General features: G+C 35.6%; 4 protein-coding genes across 5 annotated transcripts; 1 reads left to right on the top strand and 3 right to left on the bottom strand.

Annotated features, from left to right (window-relative positions):
- The first annotated feature begins 1,228 nt into the window (after nt 1-1,228).
- LOC8278449 (2,4-dichlorophenol 6-monooxygenase) lies at nt 1,229-6,305 on the top strand. 2 transcript variants are annotated; one of them, XM_002514944.4, is made up of 11 exons: nt 1,229-1,561; nt 1,852-1,934; nt 2,037-2,172; nt 2,394-2,887; nt 2,996-3,043; nt 3,274-3,448; nt 3,743-3,855; nt 3,938-4,034; nt 4,521-4,740; nt 5,087-5,240; nt 5,432-6,305. In XM_002514944.4, exons 1-11 carry the CDS (start codon nt 1,381-1,383, stop codon nt 5,834-5,836), a joined length of 2,106 nt encoding a protein of 701 aa, XP_002514990.2. In that variant the 5' UTR covers nt 1,229-1,380; the 3' UTR covers nt 5,837-6,305. The 2 variants fall into 2 exon arrangements, with proteins under 2 accessions (XP_002514990.2, XP_048233112.1); XM_048377155.1 differs by having other exon boundaries at nt 1,420-1,561; nt 2,500-2,887.
- Nucleotides 6,306-6,490: 185 nt separating this feature from the next.
- Nucleotides 6,491-9,161, bottom strand: LOC8278450 (uncharacterized membrane protein YuiD). Its single transcript, XM_002514945.4, has 5 exons — nt 8,356-9,161; nt 7,487-7,643; nt 7,315-7,365; nt 6,978-7,070; nt 6,491-6,887 (listed from the first exon to the last, which is right to left on the bottom strand). Exons 1-5 carry the CDS (start codon nt 8,508-8,510, stop codon nt 6,807-6,809), a joined length of 537 nt encoding a protein of 178 aa, XP_002514991.1. The 5' UTR covers nt 8,511-9,161; the 3' UTR covers nt 6,491-6,806.
- Nucleotides 9,162-9,963: 802 nt separating this feature from the next.
- On the bottom strand, nt 9,964-16,484 carry LOC8278451 (ATP-dependent DNA helicase Q-like 5). The gene is made up of 19 exons (XM_048377459.1): nt 15,383-16,484; nt 15,233-15,286; nt 14,988-15,097; nt 14,664-14,876; nt 14,492-14,570; nt 14,016-14,069; nt 13,834-13,908; nt 13,670-13,723; nt 13,439-13,483; nt 13,255-13,349; nt 13,051-13,174; nt 12,838-12,936; nt 12,478-12,533; nt 12,272-12,374; nt 11,558-11,686; nt 11,121-11,290; nt 10,908-10,932; nt 10,709-10,824; nt 9,964-10,566 (listed from the first exon to the last, which is right to left on the bottom strand). The coding sequence occupies exons 1-19, from the start codon at nt 16,379-16,381 to the stop codon at nt 10,479-10,481; spliced, it is 2,688 nt and encodes an 895-aa protein (XP_048233416.1). The 5' UTR covers nt 16,382-16,484; the 3' UTR covers nt 9,964-10,478.
- Nucleotides 16,485-17,314: 830 nt separating this feature from the next.
- LOC8278452 (flocculation protein FLO11) lies at nt 17,315-24,061 on the bottom strand. The gene is made up of 6 exons (XM_002514947.4): nt 22,846-24,061; nt 22,618-22,726; nt 22,281-22,401; nt 21,427-22,155; nt 18,516-20,475; nt 17,315-18,148 (listed from the first exon to the last, which is right to left on the bottom strand). The coding sequence occupies exons 1-6, from the start codon at nt 23,039-23,041 to the stop codon at nt 17,727-17,729; spliced, it is 3,537 nt and encodes a 1,178-aa protein (XP_002514993.1). The 5' UTR covers nt 23,042-24,061; the 3' UTR covers nt 17,315-17,726.
- Nucleotides 24,062-24,965: the final 904 nt, after the last annotated feature.

Raw genomic sequence — 24,965 nt, 5'->3', positions numbered from 1 at the left:
TTTTTTAAATTTTGTCGGGCCAAAATTCAACCCTGCCTTAATTTTGAGAAGGCTTACATTAAATGTAAAATATTTCAATTTGGGAGTCGTAACGTGGACTATTTTGCAAAGGCCCATTGATGACTTGGCTAGGTGTACAACGACGTATGGCCCACAACTATATAAAACATAAATGATGAATCATTTTTGTAGGGACCACCATTTGCTAAAAGGGACCACGTGTGATTGGATTGGATCTATTGCGGGTCCTACAATAAGGGATGGTCCAGATCTTTGGCCGTTGTGGACATTTTTCTAATATGGATAATATTAAAAGTGTTTGCATCTTGCATAATATTTTTCTTTTTCTTTTTCTTTTTCTTTTTTTTGAAAGTTTTGAAAAATCATTTTGCTTGCCTAATGTATTGTTAAGAACTACAAAGAGGGAAAGGAGAGATGTTGTACATTTAGAAAATTAATCTAACCAAAATATTGTTATACAATATAATTAAATATTTTATATTTTAAAATATTTACTTCTTCTTATATTTTTAAAAATATAAATAATAAAATAGATTATCGAGTTATTATATAATATAAATTATATATTTATGCAATATAATTTTTTATTTTCATACGGTACTTAACAATGTTAGTTTTATGTTGTGGCTCGATCCTCTAAGATAATAAATAATAAAAATATAATATCGGCCACGCGATTAATGAAGTAGTAAATAATTTAATTAAAAGATTGTTGGTAAATAAATTATTATGAAATTAAGCTGTGGCAAAGTGGCTGTAAAAATAATGAATGGCAGGGTGGTTTTTTCCTCATTCAAACCCACATGCATGCATAATATCAATTAACTCATTTATTAGTTTGTAAAGAGATATAATATTAGGGTCATGAAAATAAATTTATATTCAAAATTAATTAATTAATTAATTATATTTAAATTATTTTATTGAAGAAAAAAAACACAGCCAACAACTACCTCTAGTTATTCTTTTCTTAAAATTAATTTTCTTTAAGAATAATTATTTATATCAATATTGAAAAATAAGATAATTCAAAATCTTTTTTCACATATGTAATAAATGACAAACAGGGATTTTATTGTTTATATTTTTTCACATATATTTCTATAATAATAATAATAATAAAACTTTCTTACTAGGACCCGTTTATATGTTGAGGGCTTGAAGAAAGTGTACCAAACATCCCAAGTCCATAATCATAATGGCCCATTCAGGACAACAATAAGAAAGTTATGTGTCTACCTCCTCCTCCTCCTCCTTCTTTCTTCTTCTTGTTGTAAAGGTTGTCACTTCATTCAATTGAATCATTACATTTCTATGACGAAACTGTGAAAGCTAGAGGCTTTTCTCCATTTGGCTCTTATGGGTAGTGTCATCAACAGAGCTAAACCCAGAAACAAACTATGCTCTTATGGTTATTACTCCCAAAGCAGAGGCTTATCGCATTCCCAAAGCCTCAATTCTGATGATTCAATACTTCCGGTTTTGATTGTTGGTGCAGGACCTGTTGGTCTAACTCTCTCTATACTTCTTACTAAATTAGGTAATGTATCATCAAGATTCTACGTTGTTACATATGGCTTATCATTCCTTTTACAGTTTTAGTGACAGGTATTTGATGTGTACTTTCTCAGAACAAAGTTTATTTCTTTAAATTGGTTCGTGAAGTGCTAAACTGTTACGTAAAAGTCAGCTATGAGTAGAATGTTTTGTTGCTTTGCTTTTTCGTTCGTGCTCCTTCTAAATTTTTGTTTATTGAATTATGGATACAGTTTTCAGAGGATAGCTGGAACCATTGTTTAAATAAATAATATTGTTTATGGTTTCAAACAGGGGTGAAATGTTCCATTTTAGAGAAGAGCAAAGCCTTTTCGAATCACCCACAAGCGCACTTTATAAACAACCGCTCTATGGAGGTTTGATTTTTTTATTTTTTATTTATTAATATATGATATTAATATACAATGCATTCTGTAGCTTAAAAGAAAGAACTCAAGAGTCATATTTTGAATTGGTAGATATTTCACAAATTGGAAGGCCTTGCAGAGGAGATTCAAAGGTCACAACCCCCTGTAGAATTATGGAGGAAGTTCATTTATTGTACTTCACTAACTGGTCCAATTCTTGGGTCAGTGGACCACATGCAACCTCAAGGTTTGTTTGATTTTCACGGGATACTGTGTTGTCATGTAGAATGCAGCTTGATCTTAGTCATATAACTGTATGATCTAGATCACTGGACAAGTATGCACTATTGGAGGGTCCTCAATTTATAGGAGTAGACTATTGAAGATACAAAATCATCTTTTAATGGCTTTCGAAATTTATTGTTATGCATATGTGAATAGAGATTTATTGCTGTTGTCAATGGGCAGATTTTGAAAAAGTTGTCAGCCCAGTATCTGTTGCACACTTCTCTCAGTATAAATTAAGTAGGTTGTTGCTTAGGAAGTTAGAAGATCTGAACTTCCATATTTGTAGACCCGAAAGCGTGCGAGGCCTTGGCGATGGTCCACTCAAGGGAAGAGAAATATTAATGGGACATGAGTGTATATCGATGAATGCCACTGATTACTCTGTTACAGTAACTGCCTCCCATATTGTGGAAGGAAAGTATATGGAGAAAGATATCAGCTGCAGTATTCTTGTTGGTACTGATGGTGCTGGAAGTACCATACGGAAGCTTGCAGGCATAGAGCTAAGAGGTGAAAAAGACCTGCAAAAGCTTATTAGCATCCATTTTTTTAGCAGAGACCTTGGACACTACTTGCTCGCTGAGAGACCTGGCATGCTGTTTTTTATTTTCAATACTGAAGCTATTGGGGTCCTTGTTGCACATGATCTCAAGCAAGGAGAATTCATCTTGCAGGTATAGTAATTCAAGATACATGTTTGTTCATCTCAAATTTCTCTAGTGTGAACTGAGAAGTGAGAACTGGCAGTATTAAGTATTGTTTCATTGCTTATTGTCTTATAGGTGCCATTCTATCCTCCTCAGCAGGATATCAATGATTTCAGTGCAGAGGTATTTCTCTTCATCATATATAGGCTTTCTAAATTAGGATAATCTTTTTTGACCTCCTCAGTAGTTTCCATAGTGTGATTAAGTGTGAAGTTATATAGGTTGAGAATAAGAACTTCTTAACTCTATGTTCATCTTAGCTGTATAATTTGTAATGATAAGATTAAAAATGTAAAGAACATTGTCTTCTCCATCTGAAAAATAATTTCTTTGAAGGGCTCAACTTCTTGTAGATATGCAGAAAGTTAATTCTCAAATTGGTAGGTCAAGAGCTTTCAGACATTGATGTCACTGAAGTAAAGCCCTGGGTAATGCATGCTGAAGTTGCTGAAAAGTTTGTTAGCTGTAACAGTCGGGTTATACTTGCTGGTGATGCGGCTCACCGATTTCCCCCGGCTGGTGGTTTTGGTGAGTTGCTACATTGCATGCGGTTACAAGTTTTTTTTAAGCGTGCAGCTTATGCAAATTTATGTGCTATAACAATAGATTAAAAAAACATACATAGAGATCATCAGCAAGCCCTTGGATTGCATATATATATATTTTTTCTCTTTGCTGTAAGGGAGAATTAGTTGTAATAATTTCTCTGATGCATGTCTTGCCAAGGAAAATTGGAAGTCACTCTATCAGTTGCATTTTGGTTCTCATTATTCATGCACCAAGACAATTATCTAATGAACGTGGATCTATTCTTTATTACAGGAATGAATACTGGCATTCAGGATGTTCATAATCTTGCTTGGAAACTAGCCTCTTTTATGATGGGTATTGCACCATCATCAATAATTCATACTTACGAAATGGAACGGAGACCGGTATTGGTTGTCTTTTCACTTCCACACCTTGTATATTTATTGTAAAGTAATAAGGATCCTTGATATTAACATTCTTTTTCAGATTGCCCTTTTCAATACAGCTCTTAGTGTCCAAAACTTTAGAGCAGCCATGGCAGTTCCTGCTGCACTCGGTCTTGATCCATCTGTTGCAAACTCAGGTAAATAATATTACTATTCCTTTTCTTCTTTGTGATTTGTTACTACTTCCTCCGTTCCATAAAGATAGGCTCACTTTCCTTTTCACTTGTCCCACATTGTAGCCCACTTTCCTGTTTGAAAGGATAGTTAATTTATTAATTACCTAATAAGTCCCTATTTATAGTGTATCTGTATAGACAAACCCATTACTTCAATAACATAAACCATCTAAATTTAGTGGAGTAATATGAGTAAACAGAGGGTTATATTAGCAAATGTCTAAGCAAATCTATTACTGAACTATATTAGCTTTATGCCTTAAATCTATGTGAAAATGAAAGTAGGACTTCTTTACAGGATGGTTTGAATCCTTTCTATGACAGTTAATAGAAATATTCTCTTACTTCTTCCAAATGCTGGCCATGAATTCTTTCCTTTTAACCCCTTTCACTTGTTAGCAAAATGGAAGGAAGGGTCCTTACTGATTTTACCCCCTGTCTTGTCAGTGCATGAAGTAATGAATGATGGGGTTGGTTCCATTTTACCATCTGGACTACAGAGGGCCATTTTGGATGGAATCTTCATGATAGGTCGTGCACAGCTCTCAGAATCTCTTCTAAATGAAAGAAATCCGCTTGGATCTTCAAGGCTTGATAAAGTGAGGCGTATCTTTGAAGAAGGAAAGAGCCTTCAGCTCCAGTTTCCTGCTGAGGATCTTGGTTTCAGGTATTACATGCCAATCATCTTCTTACAAATGTCATGACTCTAAATCTGGTTGCTGCTACATCCTGGAAACTTCTTATAGTAAAAGTTTACTAAGAGCTCCTGATATGGACTGAATTGAACAAATACCTACCTCTGTATCACATTACTAACATTATTTACAATTTTGACAATTTATTTTGTTATCTCATATATTGATCATGGGCCTTTCATTTAAGGAAAAGATCGACAAGTGACTTTCATGTCAAGAACCCTAAAAGCTTCATCATGTGATCTTGTTCCAGTTGTAAAAGAATACAAGTCAATTTGGCAATTGTAAGGAACTTTCTGTGTTTTTCTTTTATTTTAGGTACCTTAAAGGAGCACTTGTACCTGATAATGATAGCAAGAAAGGTGTTTTAGAACCACCAACTGGTCGTCGAAGGGACTATATTCCTTCTGCAGATCCAGGGTCAAGAATGCCACATATGGATGTTCGCGTATTGTCGAATTTATCAAGTGAGGTATGTGGATGTTTTTGTTTAGTCGTATTCTATAGTTATCAAGTAGGAGATTACTATTGGATTTGGACTAAGGCTGACGAATGCCAAGTTTTAGCTTGCTGATTCACAAGTGAATTTGGACATTTTTTTATGGAAACATGTTAAATTTTATAGTTTGTCAATCTAAGGCTGGTTCTGCAATTATTTTCTAGGTGACTATTTCTACGCTTGATCTTTTGTCTGGGGACAAAATTGAGTTCCTTCTCATTGTCGCACCACTTGAGAAGTCCTACCAACTTGCTCGTGCTGCATTGAAGGTGGCTGAGGTACTCAAAGTTTCTGCTAAGGTTTGTGTAATGTGGCCTTCTGACTATGCTGATATATCTGAAGCATCTAGTAAGAAAGCATTGGCACCTTGGAAGAACTATATAGACGTTTTGGAAGTTAAAAAATCACCAAATCTGCCATCATGGTGGAGTATGTGTCAGATGACTGACAAAGGAGCAATTTTAGTCAGGCCTGATGAACATATTGCTTGGCGTGTGAAGTCAGGTCTTGATAATGATCCTGTTTCAGAGATGACCAGGGTTTTTTCTGCTATAATGGGGGTCAAATAACCAAAATAAAATTAACCATTCTGAAAAGACACACACTATAATTCTGCTTATGCTTTGAAGGAGCAGTAATCCCTACAGGGAAATTTCATGGATGCTATATGTAATTGGAATGGCAGAAAATCCTTTGCAACAATTGAAGAATAGATGATTAGAGGTTGTCTGCAGAATTTTCATGGCCTAAAATTATTTGGGTGCAAATCACCATGGTGCCAGCACTAGAATTTTGCGTCAGTTAGATATAGAATTTGTAGCAATAAATATGATTGCAAAACATTGTTCTTTGGGATCATATAGAACTTATAGTGTGCTGCAGTCATTCATTTCTTTCCCTCTGGGCATGTCTAATGAGGGTTAGCACATGTATAGCATGGTTGAACTTGATGAGTAGGATAGTCACATTGTAGTAATGCTGTAGTATATGCATGTATCCTCCAAAGAAGATTGAAAATGCTTTGTTTTTTTTTTTTTTTTTCAGTTTTGACGAAATTGTCCTTGACATTGATGGATTGATACAGCACATTCTTTCTGAGTCTGGCACTTTGTTGTCTGTTAATCACTGATGTAAATTACAGTTTTGTGCACTTAACAGTTCATAGGCATATTATCATCAGTAACTTCTCTCAGAAAGCCTCTAGGGGTGAGTCAATAAACGAGTTGTGAACCAATCTGCCTGGATTTCTGTATTTTTCATTGCAATTAGGCAGAAATTGTTCAGTATATGCAACAGACATGACTATTACAACCTATCCTGCAATCAATCAAATTACATCTTTGAAATGTTACTGTTAGAATGAATATATGGTATGTTTAATGCAGAATATGCCAAGTTAGAGACAGCACAAACTCAGCAATCAAACTTATATGACCCCCCTTATGGTCATAAGTCTGCAAATTTTCCTTCTGCCCTGGTGTGTGATCAGAGTTTTAACCATCAGATGTACTGCTAAAACAACTGTGAGTTCCTTGTGCATCAACTTTGACTGCTCGCCATTCTAACAATAAAATGGCCAACGACTGCTGTAGTAATTCCAAGCAAACAACCGGCAATTACCTAAAATCAAAGAATAATTCAGATACCATCATTTACACAGGAGAGATTGCAGGCGTGTTTCAATAACAATAAAAAACTATGTGTGGCCACCTGAGGAGGGGTGTGACCAAGAAGCTCTCGCAGTGGCCTGCTCTCAGCCAAAGGATGCTCAGCAGGAAGCTCGTACACAATTTGATTCAAGACCTAACGAAGAAAAGAAAACAGATAAACAGTTTTTAAGTACCAGAAGATAAAAATCCCAGTGCATATCTCAATGGCTCAATTCTATCTGAAAAAGAAATCAATGGCAGAAAGAACTCTTTAACACATAGCATACAGCCAAATGACATTCTGTTAGTGAGACATGTGCAGCAGAGGGAAACAAAGGAGAAGAGTTGTGAGAGAAGGACAGAGAAACATGATAAGAGGAGTAGGTTAAGCATTATACCTCTGCTTGGCGTCCAGCCTGTAGTCTTACACCAGTCGCATCATACATCACCTGCCCACCAAAATTCTCTACATTAAAAGATTTCTCTACATATGTTTATACAGTGTTTCATCAATGAAAAGCTATACAAGTAAACAGGAATCATAGTAATAGAGGAACGAAAGATTTTTACAACACATGCTAAAATCAATGCAGCTGCAAACAATGATCCTCCGAACCCTTCCTGGAGCCCGATGGCTATGGCAAGTGCAGTAACAGTGGCAGAATGTGATGATGGCATTCCACCGGATCCAACAAGTTGCTTGAAATCCCATCGCCTTTCTTTATACCTGCAAATTTAGGAAATCTTAAGACTCTTTAAGGTAATTAGACTAAAAAATTATCAGAAAATTTGGCAGCATTTCTTCCATCATTATCAAGAAACACATCAACATGCAGATGGACTACGAAGGCCTTTGCTGTATCAGAGTCATTAAACAAACTCATAGGTCGAAATCCCTCTACTGAAATTCTACGTTGCAACTGAGTTTATAAGGAAAGATAAGAACATCAAGACTATTCCAAGAATAGCAAGTCACCACCAATACTAAATTGGTTTGATTCATCAAAATGGCTACTATATCCATCCTGTAGTCTTTCCCAATTCGTAATACCTCCCCTTCTCCATCCCTATGCAACTTGACAGTGTTGTAGTATTCCAGAATTGCTCTCTCTATCCAGCCCATACATTACAACAGACCGAACCTAAGACAATCAATAGTTAAGTTGTCCTTTCTTGAAATACAGCATTATTGTACCTAAAGCAAATGAAAACGTATAATCTGTTTTGTTGCTGGAGATGACAATATTAGCTCAAAAGCTAATTCAAATTCGTTACAAGATCTAACCAAAACCAGAAAGAAATAAACCACCGGTCTCATTGACAAACAAGTAAGGACTAAGAAGCCAAGCTATCTTCCCAAACAAGAATAAAGAAACAGAATACCAGATCCCAAAAAATTGATAAGATTCCAAGAAGAGAATGTGATGCAAGTAACATACCAGGAAGTGAAGACCTTGGTAGATTGGGCGATAGCAAAAGCAACAAGAGCAGAAAGAAGAGGATAATTGGTGTATATAGATGAACCAGACGATGAAGAAACCGAGTTATTAATGGACGATGACCCAGATGCTGCAACACCTGCAATCTCCTCCATCTTTCTCTATAATATCCAATACTTGAAAAAGAAAAAGAAATACAAAATCCTGTGTCTTTCTTTATTTTCTTTCTTATATCTTTCTTTATTTTCTTTCTTATACAAAGAAACTCAAGAATTCAGTATTTTCTTTTAAAGAGAGATCAAGGCTTGAATTTTCTTGAAATAATGGAGGAAGTTAACAGGCGTTGTTACAAGGAGCTATGGTTGATTACAATTCAAGAAAAAAGAGGAGAAAGGTGAGGGTAGGTTCCTGGTTTTGTATGTTAAACAGGGACTAATTGTTAACAAGGCTGGTTCTTGATGGTGGCAGTCTCTCTTTTTTTTTTTTTTCTTCCTTCTTTCTTCTACTTTTTTTTTTTTTCTGTGTATGAGTTGTTAACTAACGGTCTTTGCTACTCCTTCTCTCTCCTTTCTTTTAACTGAATATGCCTCTACTTAAAAATTTGGATGTCTCGCATATACCCCTAAGGCACTGTTTGGATCCCCACAATTCTTTAATATTGTCACTAACACTATTAATCCTAGTATTACTACTTGCTAGGAACTCTATTTTATAATTTTCTTTTGATGGGTTCTTCTTTTTTTTCCTTTTCAAGAGCGGACTTAGAAGAGGCATACTAATGAATGTTATTTCAGGACTTGAATTTTACTTGTATAATTGATCGTTAATATGTAACTCATCATGGTAATTATTTTGTTTCTCTGAATCTTTAAGGGGTAAATAAGTAAATAAGTAATGTGGAAAGAAATAATATGTAGTTCTCTAGAAAATGGTCCTAATTCTCTAAGTTGTGAAAATTGTAGCAGATTTGACCATCACTAGCTATCCATGCCACAAACAGAACGAAAATGAAGGTGGGAATTTGTCAATCATTGAAAAGTGAGAACTGAAGAACTCATTATAACCCAATTTTCCAAACAGTTGAACTGAACGATATTTTGTCCATTAATCCATTCTGCTACTTATTATTCAATAATCAAATGTCGCTCTCTTATATGTAAGAGATTAAAGCTATTTTATTCATTATGATGATTAAATTTCAAATAAATAAATAAAAATGCAAGAAATTAAAGATTATAATTTGACGAAAACAAAAGCTACTTGCAAAGTACAACACTTTAGAACAATAATACTAATGATGTAAAAGACTTCTAAAAGGGGAAAAACTTTTGAGGTTTTCGATCAGGCCCTTTTCATTTGATAATGGAAATTTAACTGTAGAAAGATGAAAGAAAGAAAGAGAGAAGAAGAATTGCCCATGAGGCAGGCAAGTTGCAAGTTTTGAATTTTAGATTTCTTCTGTTTTAAGCATTGGAAAAAATTTGTGCACCTTCAAACAAGTCACAACATCCTCTTGCGTACACAGCACTTTGATAACTTGATTATTTGACCTATTTTTTATTAGGTTTTGATTTGATATTCAACAAAAAGATAAAAGAGATGTAAAAATGGAAAGAAAAGAAAAAAGCATAATCCAGATTCTTTTAACTTATACTCATGTGCTCAAACATCCTTATCTACAAAGCCAATTCTCAAAGTTAATGTCACTACAATTTGATGATTGGAGAAAAAAAAATAGTACTATGAATAGAAGAATATATACATTGATTCTACTATTGACACCTTCATTGCTTTAATGTCTTTCAATAATTTGATCTATAGCAGTATAGCACAGATTCTCCAGTCTCGGATAATTCAGTAATCCTGCCAGGTTCTTTTTTTGCAGAAAGGAAATCATAAGCCTCTCAGGTAAAACCAGACTGAAAAGAATTGGCATAGTAATCTGATTCATGCTGTGTTTGCAAATTGTGATTCAACTCCCAATCCATAAAACCTCTGCAAGGAAACAACTCAGGTGTTGCTTTATTTAACTAAAAGAGATCAGCTCAGGAAGAGCATGGCTTCAGTTCTAATGTTCTATCTCCTCTAGTTAAGTAGGAGGGCATGTCCAGTACTTTTAAAAGCTACATTGCTTCTTTCCCAGCAAAATGCATTAATTCTGTCTTTGCAGCTTCCATAACCACTTGAAAGTCTATATGAGTATACCTTCCCCTGCAATTAGAAATCAGCATACACTTTCACCATAAAAATGCCATGCAGCAACCAATTTTTCCCATGTAAGAAAGGCGTCAAACTTTATACAGCTAAGTAATTAACCAAACTATTCAGATGAAAACAAAAAAGGAGTAAATACCAGAAATGAGTTTTCGACCAAGTTGCAGATGGATAGGCTGGGCTAGGAATGCCCTGCATTATTCTCGCAATGGCTCGGGGGGTAAATTTGGCTTGTGAGTTACTCTGCAGAAAAACCTGCATGCCAGACTCACTATTAACACCACTAACCATTAGTTGCCTCGAGCAGTAATACGAATAAATCAGAGTAATATCCTTACCTTTATATCCGCTCGCAAAAATGGGCTGCAAATACAAGTGTCACTTTTTTATTAGCAGTGAAATGACAAAAACTCTCGTAAAAAGAATAATATCAAATATATGAATAAGCAAAGCTAATAGTTTGATTTTGATTTTGATTTTAAGAATACTGCCATTTACTGTTGTTTTTCTCTCAGTTTGTCTTATTGAGGAAAAGAAGGAACTTTGCCAACCTGCTTTGACGCATCTTGTTTGTAATATCATTTCTACCATCTTCCTTAAAGTAATCCAAAATCTTCCTTTGCAAGCAAGGAGTGTGCTGGGAGTCATTGCAGCCTTGCATCTTCTCACACTCATTTACAGCAAAGACTGCAGCATTAAACATTGCATCTAATCTTCGAACCTGATTTCAGAGATGAACTATATATAATTTGTAGATTGAGAAGAAACAGGTAAATATGAGAGTACCCAGAACAGTCCAGTAAATTGGCTCATTAACTTGGACAACAATGATATGATCTAATGGCTATTACAAAAGAAAAGATGATCCAAATGGGGTTAACTCTGTACTGGTGGCTATAACAGGTATTGAGTTCATAGCTAACTACACCAAAATCCATATTGAAATTGAGAAACAAATTTCAAAACCAAAAGCATAAAATCCAATCACCTTAAAACGTTCCAACTCTGATAACCATGTCGTAAGATGGGCTGAGAGAGAGCAAAAATCCCCAGGAACTTGCATAACTGAATAACAATAAGCCGGGTCCTTAACCTCGTATGTTATTTCTCCCTTCAACTGAAATAATCCCAAAAACAAGTCAAAAGGAGAGTTTTATGCTCACCACCCTATACAAATAATGATGTCCTTTTGTCTGTAGGGACAAACTTTTTAGTGTAGCATGTAAGGAACTTATTTATAAAGAAGTGAACCTCACAATATCTTCATACGATAAGCCTAAGAAGTGGTTGAGGAAATTGGAAAGGTGGCTGCTTGGTTTGGTGTTAAATTATGCAATTCCAATTGAAAGAACAATGTTGCAAACTCTCAGAGATTACGTGGCAAGTAACTAAAATGACATTCCAATAAAAGAAAGCCAAAAGATTATGGTCATTTTCAAACCTTCACCATCAGGAAGGATTCACAATATGTTGATCTCATTAAATGTCATGTTTCTGAAGTATAGCCAATTATAAAACCTGGTCTCCCCACTCTTGCAAAATTATCATCAATATACTTCTTCCTTTTAATTCTCTCAGGTGTTACAGCAATTCTCATTATTTTCTACTAATATAATGATGGTCGATTTCTGGCAACTACAATAAGCATGAACCTGAAAAATTAACAGGAAATGAGAACACGATTTACTTCCAGAATTCAAACCTTCAAATTCTGCAAGTGATTTGATAGTTCAATTGCTGTAACCCCAATGGTATTCGCAATAGTAGGTATGTCAAACACATATTGCCCTTGCCTTGTTTCAGACCTGAAACATGATTAAGCAAAATTCACTAATCCAAGATCTTGCACCCTAGAGACGGTGTAAGTCTGTAAGATAACTGTTACAGTCAGAAATCATGATTACTCACTTTTTTAGAATTGCTGAAACAACGATATCCTTGTCAGCCAGCAGCACTGGGGCAGTCTGCATTTACATGTCTCATGTGCAAGTAGATGAGTACTATGAACAATAACAAGCAGATGATTTTCCAAATTATTGTTGAAAATTACTATTTACTCCAAATATTGGAATTAATAAATGCATAGGAGACAGATTCTGTCACTAAATTAGGGCGGAAACTATGAGATTGAAACTTTTCAAAGCTAATGCATTGCTCATTCAAGCAGCTTGTTGTTTTCTCACAGCAATATATTAAGCCATTAATATATTCAAGGAAGAATATTAGAAGTCCAAGACAAGTAGAACTCAAATGACATTTCCAACCAACCTTATAGAAATTCAAAGTGCAAGTTACATTTAGCTCTGGCAATAGACGCAAGTATTGCACTTCACCCAACTCCAACTGTGTTAAAATTGTTAGCATAACCTGCCAGAATCAAAGATCCACTGTCTTTTAATTTAACAAACAAATAAAAGTTAATGAAGGTGGCTAAAACTCAAATTTCTGAAACTAGATCCAGCAGTAATACATGGGAAGTACCTCTTCTTTGACATCCAATGTGCGAGATGCAGATGCTTTGATTATTGAACAAATTTTCCCACATGTGCAGTTGGTAAACACTTCACATAGGAACTTGCTTACAGTATATTCATCTATACCATCACTGAGAACACAATTTTATAAATCAGCTCCAGATATTTAATGGAATCCCATATTTGGACAATAATATTCATATATAATCACCTGTGCATAAGACTTCGAAGCTTGTAATATGTGGTATCATCAAAAAAGAGATGACAGTAGGACAACCTTCCATCCCGTCCAGCACGCCCGATCTCCTGAAAAGAAAGAAATTTATATCATTTCAGTGATCTCTGTGACACAGAATATCTCTTCTAGCAGATAGTACTAAAGGAGAAATTTCAACCTGAACATACTCTTCCAAGCTTTCTGGCAGACTATAATGAATTACCTGAAACAGACAGTTAAAGAGTTCCAGAATTTATTCCTCTATGATGGCACCAAATATAGTGCATATAGTGATCGCAAAGATGCTCCTCCAAGGGCAGCAAAACATACAACTTTGTGATCCTGTGTGGAATGTGGTAACGTGAATGCAGAGATACCACACAAATGAGAGTACAGTTTTTGTTCTTACAGCTCCAACATCACTCTTGTCAAGCCCCATGCCAAATGCCACAGTTGCGACGACCTTTTTATTTACAAATTCATCAGAAAGAGTAGAGAGGACACGTTTACTCAGTCTGCCGTAATTTATATAATATACTAAGTACATTTATAGAGATGATAGACTCTTCTCACCACTCTAATCTTGTTAGAACAGAATAACTCCTGTATGCGACTGCGATCCTTAGAAAGGATAGCGCTGTGGTAGCTCTAGATGTATACACAGAAAAGAAAAGGTCAGATTGGCATACTTTTTGTGCAGCAATAAATCACATGAATCAATTATGAAATATGAAAATTATGATCACAGTACTAACCTTTGCCGAGATATTGTTATCACATAAGTATCTGCTTATTATATCAGTTTCAGACTGCACAGAAGTGAAGGTGCAGCATTAAGCTTTATCAATTACCACACAAAATTTCAATGGGTATTCAATAGAAAGGAAAAGTATAATCAAATTTACAATTGTGACCAGATTTTTGGAGTGTACTAGGATAACCTATATATATTAGCTTTCTTAGTGCAAGTTCTGTTCAAGACAATGACATTGGTATTAAATAAAAGAATTTCTGAGACAGTCCTTTTCATTCAATCGAGTAGATATCATGTTAAAAACCTCAGTCTAGGTGATGATTTGGCGATTAAAATAATAGTACTTATCCAGTGAGGCACTCTTGTTTAAATGAACAGTGCGATGATTAATCCAGTGCAGCATGACTTCAACGTCATTTTAACAAAGCACTAGAAACGAACAAGAAAGGAACATTTTAAAAATATGCGACAGATCACCTGAAATTTGCAATATACAATGATGCTCTGGACATCCACGAAAGGGGAAGACTTTATCAATGTTACCAAATCTTTCATTCTGTAAAATACAAGGCGTTAGTTAGTAAATGGTAAGTTTAACCAAGTCATTCTAAATAAGAAACCCAAGCTTAAAAGAAGAATCTGAACTTGCCTATTTCCAGTCAAAGATACCGATAATTGTAAGTTATCCCTCAACTGGGAATTTTGAACAAGATTCGAGGAAGGAATGTCTAAAGCAGACATGATAACATTTAAAGTTGTGGTTGTGGCAGTTGCAGTCATCGCTATAATGCATCCAACTTTGAGAGTAGAACGAAGTAAAGATGCCCTAAGCCTCATGTATGAGGGCCGGAAATTATGTGACCTATTAACAATTTTTTACCGCATGAATAAGTTTCTCGGAGACCAGAAAATAAAAACGAGATGCAGCTAAGAAAGCGAAGAAAAGGAAAAGCTACAGCTTAAAAGAACTGACCATTCAGAAATACAATGAGCTTCATCAACAACAAGAAGGGATATAGAAGTAGCCGAAATAAATGACAAGAATTCAACATTTAAGAACCTCTCTGGTGAAACAAAAAGCACCTGATAAGCAACAGATTGCAATTACATAAGTTTCCTATAGAAAGACAAAATTATTTCCAACAACATTAAAGTAAACCAATCATAAAATTTAATGTTCCTAAGACATGGATAACCAAAAACAACCAAAAGAATCACCTTTATGGCCCCTTCTTTGACTAAGCTGAGAGTTTCAGCAGCCTCTTGAGGAGTCTACATGGTTCAAAAAAAATCTCTTAAAACAAAAGACCCAATTACATATATAACAAGAGAAAATAAAAAAATAGATTAAGGGACCATAAAAATGACCTGACTACTACACAAAAGGCCACCTTGAATACAAGTAGGCAAGTGTTTGAACTGGTCAATCATCAAAGCGACTAATGGACTCACAACCAAAGTAATCCCAGCCAAAACCACCGCAGGTATCTGATAACACAAGGATTTACCAGCACCAGTAGGTAAAACTAACATCGTAGACTTGCCATCAAGCACCATTTTTATTGCTTCCAATTGTCCTTCTCTAAATGAATCAAAACCATATATCGCATTCAACAACCTCACCAAATTCTCATCAGAGGCTTCATCTTTAGCTGCCAAAACCGCCTCCTCAATTACTACACTACCCTTCCCATCCTTCACCTTCTGTTGTACAATTTCAGGAACAAAAAAATTATCAAGATCACTCTCCTCTTCAGCTTTATTTTTCCGTTGGCTTCTTCTATAAGTGGTTCGTTTTTTATTTTTGAACTTGCGTTTATAATTATACCGATTCGTATTAAGTTTAACAAAATTACCTTCACTGCCATTATTGCATTTACGCAATTTTACTGGAGGCAAAGGTGCATTAGCACCTATCAGATTAACTTTATGAAGCTTCTTCTTCTTGTTATTGGAATCAGATCCAGCAGAAATCGGAGGGCCAGGATCGTTTTCAATTGCCTCAAAATTGAGAGAGGTTTTCTTTAATTTTGAGAAAGAAGTGGATTTCGAGAAGTAACCGGCGGGGAGGGTTTCAACAGAAATGGAATTGTGATTTTGAACAAAACGGTGGCAGATTTGGAAGGGGGGAGAGGAGAGAGGTGAAGAGAAAGGTTCAGTTTCAGGTTCGCGTTCGGGTTGAGAGGGTTTCGCAGGTGGTTTTTTTGAACGGGAGTTGGATTTGGTAACTTTGGCTCTGGATTTGAGGGAGGAGACTAGAGTTGGCGGCGGAGGAGGAGGGGATGCCGGTGATAGTGGAGGTGGTTTTGAGTTTCTTGGAGGAGTGGCGGAGACGTGAGAACCGTCGGAGTTCGAATCGGATTCCATTTTTGGTAAAATGAAACAATGAGAAGTTCAGAGGGGAAATCATATGATTTAGAATTTTCCCGCCAAATATTTTCGTGATTCTTTCTAATCTTTGGTAAATGTCCAATATAGGGCTATAAATTATGCGGCTCTAAGCCCATCATAGCTCAGATAAGGCAGGCCCAGGTCCAGGATTATGGCATAGGATAAGCAACGGTCAATTAGGTTCAAAAATCCAACTAAAAAACTGAAGTTCCTCAAATTCTGAACTAAACTGAATTTTTATTTTTTATTAATTTATAATTTTTATTCTTTTATTATATTTATTTGAGAAAATACTCGTATTTTAACAAAAATCAACGAAATTATTTATTTTACTAGGAATTAGTTGAATAATATAAAATATATGTATAATATTTTATTAATAAAAAAAAAGTTCGACGAGTTTAATTTAACTGAAATTTTAAAGAAAAAAATCAAACTAAATAGATTGGTTCGATTTTGTTATTGGGTAATTGAAAATTGTTAGTGGCTCCTAATTATCAAAATTTTCATATAGTAATCCTATTAGTATTGCTATAAATTAGTGTTAGTTTTTCTATTTTTATTTTAATTAATTTTTGAATTATTATGTAACAAAATGATTTATTCGCTTAAAATGCATTTTTTATTACAATAAGAAAATAGCAGGCTTGATGTAAAGAACATTATGAATATGATTAGTATTTTTTATTTTAAATTATTATGACTCTTTTATTGTTATAAGTAATAGTTCTAAGGAAAATCAATAAGAAAAGAAAATCAATAATTGGAGGCATTCATTCATTTAAAAAAGGAAAAAACCATTCAAACGGCTAGGAATGTGGAAACAGAAAAATTATATAATTGGAATATTTTTATAATAACTTCACCTAAACCTAGCCATGGACATGGACATAATATTGGACAAGCAAATGAAGCTTTTAACAGCTATAACGAATATGAATGATTTGATTTGTTTTTCTTTTTCCTTAATTCACACTTCTCTCTAACAAAGGACTTTGAATCAAAAAGGTTGGGAGTACCTAACAAGAATGTGGCAACTGGAGCAGCAACAAACACAAAGTCTCCATTGCCTTTTCACTAATATCAACCTAATAACAAATAAAAACTTTACAATTATGTCACCAACACATGCGTGGTGTTTCTTACAAATAAATTGGAACCAACAGAAACCAATCGCCAATTATCTAGAAACAGCCCTCTCAAACACAGTCAACACCATTAACATAATAAGCACCCAGTTAACCATATGGCTGGCTGGAGGTGAATTGAGTAGCAGAGTTATGTCGCGAGCAATGTCAGTGCGGTATTGATCGAAAGACTTTCACATTATTGTGCAATTACACTTGGATTCCAGCTTTGGAGGCTTACTACTGTCCATGTTATTGGGAAGGCCAACGTTACGCACCATAGGTTCGTTGGCATTTTCATCATTCTCGGTCTTGCTAGAAGGGGATTTTACATCCAATTCCATTCGTTTCTGTTTGACTTTCAGAGGTTTTGATGTACGTTTCCCACTAGTTCTGCTGCGTGAATCCTTTCTGTCGGCGGTGGATTTTCCCAGAATTGTAACTGTTGGTCGAGAAACTTCCAGAGGGCCTGAATCTTCTTTCTCAATGGCTATTGTTGCAGCCTGGTAGGCCAGATCATGGACAATGGAGCTACAGAAAAGTATTGTATCTGTTGCTTCTTCAAGGGTTAGGCTTCTTGCCTTGCTTCCTCCATGAACCATTACAGTTGAATCCTCTACCACAAGCAAAGAATTTGTCAGAGAATTGAGCTTTGTACTAGTCCTATGTCAAAGCTGAAATTAGCAATAAAATGTGTTGCATGCACATAGAAATTGCAAAGCATCATTCTATAGATCTAGTAGAACAGACAAACATGTCATTCTAGAATCTAGCTTTGCAGGTGTAAAAACACTACATTATTCTCACCAGAAAAGATTCATTGAAAAGAAGATGCTATACTAGGCACTGCACACATATCAAGAAAAAAGCACCTTCATCTATAAGAGACATGTTTAAGCCAATTATAATTTCCAGAAAAAGATTATATAAAAATAATCAGAAATAATGATATCACATAGTTAAAATTGCAAGAATATACATACCGAATATGCCTTGTATGTGATCTGAGTTCTCTTGCTCCAGAACAGAATCAGATGCATCCTTGTCTGGAGGTGTAGGAACTGAAATATCCTGAAATTCATTTACGGAGTTGCTCTTTGAATTTGCAGAGACATCATCATTCTCTGAGCCAGAGGTACTTTGACCAAAATTCTCAGTTTCTATTTCTGATATTGAGGCCAAAGAACTATGAGTGGGAACCCCAGCATCATTTAGTCCATCATGACTAGTGTTCAACATGGTATGTTCCAATTCTATATTGGGATCTGGAGAAATAACTGATGCTTCTACATCTGAGACACTGCCTGCATTATTTGGGAAATCATCTTCATTTTCATGTGAATGACAGTAGTCATAATTTGGAAATGATGCTTCTGAACTTCCGTCTAAATGAATGCTATCTGAGCGGCATGCGAAACCTGAGGTAGCAGCATCGGTTAATCTATAACTCTCATTCGGTTCACGTGAGCCTTCCTCATAAACTATGGCATCACTGAAAGATTCATTAGGAGCACCCAAATCTTTGTTTTCTGAAGCTACAAATTTTCCACAAGAAGTTACAATCTCTCCTTCTAATCCGTCTTGTCTCATATCACCAACAAAAGCCTCACTGTTCTCTTCATGGGTGCTTGTTACTAGACCTAAAGCACGGTGAGTGTGGCTCAAAGTTCCAGAAAAAGATGACCCGGTGCTTTGAGGTCTCTCATATCTGTAGTTCTCTATATCAGATTTCCTACCACTTAACTGCCTCTGAACACGATTCTCTACATGCCTAGCCGAACCGAAATCAATAGAGGATGAAGCAGAGGTACTGCCATGTCCAATGGAGCTTCTCAAACTGTTTGCACTGTCTCTAGTGTAAGAGAAATCATCATAAGTAATGGTAGAGGCAACAAAAGTCCTGGCCTGAACAACAGGCCCCTTGCTGCTGCTTGACCTCTTAAGCAGTACAGAGATGCCAGCACCTTCTGAAACATCCATCTTATGACTTCGATAATCATTAGAACGCATCAATTGATGACCTCCAGATTCACTATCAGATCGTCTATGATTACCAGCTGGCTGTCCAGCTCCATGCTGGTTAGCAATCCTCTGCTCATCTCCCTCCACCAGCAACCTAGCAAGAGAACTGTCAGGGGAGAAACTATCACTTTGCTCCTTGTATGAAGTTTGACCGTGCTTAACATTGTCTTCCTGCTGGGTAATTCTTGCCTCTACCTCGTCAGAAACTTTTGATTGGGACTCAGGCATGGGCAACTGGGTTGGAGGCTCATCAAATGGTTTGCATTCTTCAGAAATATTCAGAGACAAGATTGAGCAATTCTCAGTAGTTACTACTGTTGTCTCTGGACTGGTGACAGCCATGAGATTGTCTTGTCCACTGCAATCTGGACATAGGTTTATGTCCCTTTCCACCATTTCAATGGCACAATACCTGCTACCACATTTAGAACAAATTTTTGCGTTCTCATGACTATCAACTTCTGAAAAATCAGCTTTGACACATAAAATCTCAGAAGCAGAACTGATTTCCATATCAATCTCCTGATGGCTGAATTCTTCGGAGTCATTAGGCTCATATTCAATTGCAGGATTTCTGTCAGAATCACCGCTCTGAAAGTGAAGTGGACCATCATCAGTCTCATGCTCAACATCCTTATTTAAGGCATCTACCTTATCAAAGGCAAATACTTCTTCCTGAGCATCAGAATATGTTGTTTTTCCACTTTCTATAACCGTATCATCCTGGTGGTGATCACTTCCTTCAGTATCATGTGCAATACTGGTACCTTGATCAGAACTTGCATTGCTACTTGTTGTAACTGAAGAATTCCTAGATATGAGAGGACGGTGTGCAGAAACTCCTTGCCCAACATAAAAGGTAGAACTGGGCACACTAGATAAGAGTGGTCTGAACATGTTCTGAGGGCTCTTCCGATGATCCTGTACAATTTTGATCAAGAAAAAGATCAGTTCATTACTACTTCTATAAGTATTAGTGAACACGTGAAAAGAGTACAAGACAGTCTCCTTTTTCTTTTTGATAATCTTATGGCATTGGCAGCAACGAAATATCTACTGCTTCAAATTTCTGACAAACTACATTATCCCCCTGGATCCCAGAGAAACTTCAATCTGGACAAAAGTTTAGGATGGCCTAATCTTTCTGGTTTTTCGTCATCACAATTAAGCCAGTCTCTTTTACTTTTCTGTAATTACAGAGAGCTGATTTATTCAATATTTAAAACAATGATTCTATCCTTTTTCATTTCTTTAAGAGGAAGGTGGAAATTCTCAGACTGATTTTGAATAGGATGGGTTGAACTTACAAGGGCCTCCCACATGTTTCCAGAAGTTACAGTTCACTTCCTCATGGCTTCAGGTGTAATAAATGGTTTAAATCTTGATAGTTGGCTTACCAGGGAGAATAACTGAGGCATTTTATTGTTCAATGGATATGTTAATCCATTTGAAAAAGCTTTTGAGTTTGAAGTCATAAGTGAGAAGTGAAAGGAAGGTTGTTGAACACGTCTGCTAAACAACTTGCAATTGCAAGGGGCACGTAATTTCTGAAATACCAAGAAGATTTTTGCACTTAATGCCAGAGAACCAATCATAAGATTTATGTACTTAGTCTGATGCTATAGAAGCTAAGTTTTATTATTCTAAGAACATGAGAAGAAATATTGTGACGATAATGTGAAGCAATGTAAAAACAAGCAAATGAACAACTCAGCTAATCAGAACTTTGTTAAGAATCACATGAATGCAGTTAATCAACTGAAGTAAGTATGTATACCAACTAATTATTTAGGCATTTGAAAAGAGAATACTGATTTCTAAGAAATTTAACAAGGAAGGATGGAATTCAGTTCCAAATGACACAGAAAATACCATTTGACGAAGAGCAGAGTCAAAGGATCTCTTTGGAGCAGAACTTGGGGATAATATTCTTGTTGACTTCTTAGAAAATGCCACCGCTCTATTATTTATAAATGTGCCAGTCTTCTTTGAAGCTAACTTATCTAAGCTACCCACATGAATAGATTGCAGAGAGTCCACATCATCATCACCAGATGAAGCCACAGATCCTCTACTACGTGAGCTAATTCGATCTCGATCCTGACTCTGTGATGAACTAACACTTCTAGTAGCAGTTGGCGACATTGATTGCCTGCCAAATTTTGAAGTTGACTCCCTACCGTTCCTAGATGCTGGTGAGGAACCCCTTACGTATGATGCCGGTCGATCTGCCAGAGAAGTGCGAAGATTAGGTGGTGCTTCAGAGGAGAAACCCGGGATATTTGACTGCCAAGCCCTTATTTTTGGTGATGCAGAATTCCCACGACTTGTTCTTACAGGGGAAACTCCCCTGCCTCCCGACCCTGTGCTTGTCCTGCTTGGAGTTGGAGTTGAAGACCTTGGAGCAGGTGTTGACACTTTACTTGGGGGAGGAGAAGGTCTACGAGATGGAGTAGCAGGCCGTTGGGTCTGAGTTGGGCTAGAATGAGGTGCTGATGATGGCCTTCCCCTAGACTGGAATGAACTATTACCAGACCGGGGTGATGGGCTTAAGCGATTTGGACTTGCACTTCCCCTACTACTTCTATAACTCTTCTCCATCTGCATATTCATTTACAGGAAAATCGAGAAGATTAAACATCTTTTTCTTTTCTTCTTTCAAATAACCTTTAGGGGAACACGAGCAAACATTGTGCTTTATTATACAAAAGTTATCAATGACCTACCGTGGATGATCTTGATATAGTAATAGGCTGACTCCTGGGTCTGCCCCTAGATGCAACATTAACTGGTGGTGGTTCATCATCCAATGAAGGAAAAAGAGGAGTGTCCGGAGGAGTTAATAACCTAAACATCAATAACACCAGGTAATCAGCAAGAATAGAGAAAAGCACTTATATGGCAAGAAACTTAAACTATCATCCATGACAAATCCATTATTTCAGACATATGTGGATCTCAGTTTGTAGCCAACCTTTTCCTATATAAGAAATTGCAGGATGTCATAAAGCCTTAACAATCTAAAGCTCACAGAGTAACTAGAATGGGAAAATTATAACCCACCAGTCATAATCATTCTTCTCCCCATCTGCATTAAGCAGTTCGCTACTCTCTCCCCGAACAGGAATTGAAATTCCAAGCTTGAAATCTGAAAAGTGTCTCAACTTTGATGCTGAACACAACAGTTATAGAGCAAATAAAAGAAAATAAAGCAACATCATTAGCCAGAAGAAACAGACAAATACTTAACATAAACCAAAATAGTGAATAAAGGTCGGTATAGAAAATTACAAAATGTGTCTTCTAAGTCGTCAGATGACTGAAGCAAAAAATTCTCTCTTTCTCTGGACTGCATTTCATTGAACAAAGCAAGATCATCATCTTTCTCCTTGAAAAGCAACCCACCTTCAAGACTTCGGCCTCTCTTGTGAATCTCAGCTCTGGGATCCCTCCCAGGAGAATATCGCAATGCCGGAGACGGAGGCATATCCACTACAACTAAAACTTTCCAAAATAATAATCACTTCAACCTCTCCTTGCAGCCACAGATAAGATGATCATTTTTCCATACCCAATTGCCCATTTTTTGCATACAATCACGATAACCTAGCCTTGTATTCAAAGTCCCACTAATTTACTCTCACTTCAAGAAAAAAGATTGAAGCTTTAGCCAAAAAAACAAAGCAATTATCCTCAAACAGTTTACAGTAACTGAAACAACTGTACCATTCAAAAAATGCAAAAAGCTCAGCTACCCATATCCAACAAGAACCAAATCAATAAATTCATCACCTTTCAATCACAGTCTTTAAGAACCCTAATGATCCCATGGTACCGAAAACCATGAAATTTCTCAAATTTCACCCCACGCCCCATACCCACCAATTCATACTCAAATTCAACTTCTATTACCCTTGTAACCTTTCACTAAGCCTCAATTTCAGTAAAAACTCACCATTTTAAGCTCATTGAAAACAGCTTGACTTTACCAGACTAGACAAAAACCAGAAACTCTTAAAAGTCAAAAAAAATCTTCAAAGAAAGAGTTGATTGCTAATAAGATCTCAAATTATAAGAAACAAACAAACTTTAAATGCTAATTACAATGCCAAGAATGTTTGGTAGCTAAGTTGGATCTAAAGACATTTAATGTCTTTTGTGGTTTTAGTGATAAAAAAAGAGTGTGGAGATCGGAGATGATCGATTAGAATAAAGTTTCTAGCTTTCTCTCTCCTCCAAGAAAATGAGAGAAAGTTACAAAAAAAAAAAAAGTATTGAGACTATAAACAAACTAGCCTCTCCCTCTCTATATCGTGTTTCTTTCTTTTTTTTTTCTCTCCTCTGCTCAGATTTGCTTCTTTCCTTCTTAGCAAGCTTTGATTTTTTTTTTTCTTTTTCTTGCTTTTTCTTTTGCTCTCAGATTTTTTTCCTTTTTATTTCCTTTGTTGTTATGTTAATATTCATTAAGACACTGATTTTGTTATGTTAATCTTCATTAAGACACTAATTACATTTTCTGTAATAAAAATAAAAAATTTAAGTAAAAGGCTAATGGTTAATTGTGATATCTCTGATTGGTCTTAATTATAATATCTCTGATTGGTCTTTTCTTTTTCAATGAGTTTAATTGTTAAATAGTATTTTTCTGGACACGTGGCACTGTTCGATAGGATAGTATCTTACTTTCACAAACATTATGCTGGAATTAGAGAATTTTAGCAGAATTAATTAATTTTGTTTTTAAAATTATGTGGAAGCCAGAATACAAGAAGGGAGTTATCATCAGCCATGTCCACTAATGGAAAGGTATAAAGAGAATGATGTCGTTTTAATTGGTAGGTGATAGAGAAAACTTAAAAGGCTTCTTCTAGCATAATGATAACAACTCTTTACTATCAAGGTTTTGGCTTCCAACAAATTTTATTGTGTATTATATGTAATATAGAAATAATCATTTTGATATGAAACAAAAAGGTAAAATAAAAAAAAAATTCTGATATAATAAGATAATATTCATTCATCGATCGTTATAAAAATAATAAATTTATTCTGAATTTAATAAATATTAATTAAAATTATTTGATTTTTTTTTTGTAAATAAAAACATTAATCACAACCCTCTTTGCAAAAGATTTTAGTGTTTCTATACAACAATACTAAAAGTGTATGCCCATTGAATTTGATATTTGATTGGGAATTTGTAAGTTTTTGTTGATGTTGTGATTGGTAGCACATAGCTTGGGGAAAGATCAATATTTGATTATAAAGTCCATATCAAGATTTATTGTACAACAAAATCCTTATTTCTCATTATTTTTCTACATTTAGACCCTTCATCTATTTTCTCCAAATACTTGTGATACTTTTTGTTTGTATAATTGACATTATAAATATATATTTATTAGTGTGAT

This window comes from Ricinus communis, chromosome 7, assembly GCF_019578655.1.
Source record: "Ricinus communis isolate WT05 ecotype wild-type chromosome 7, ASM1957865v1, whole genome shotgun sequence".
NCBI classification, from domain to species: domain Eukaryota; kingdom Viridiplantae; phylum Streptophyta; class Magnoliopsida; order Malpighiales; family Euphorbiaceae; genus Ricinus; species Ricinus communis.
The sequence above is the reverse complement of the archived record's forward strand: the minus strand, read 5'-3'. Positions and strand labels throughout refer to the sequence as shown.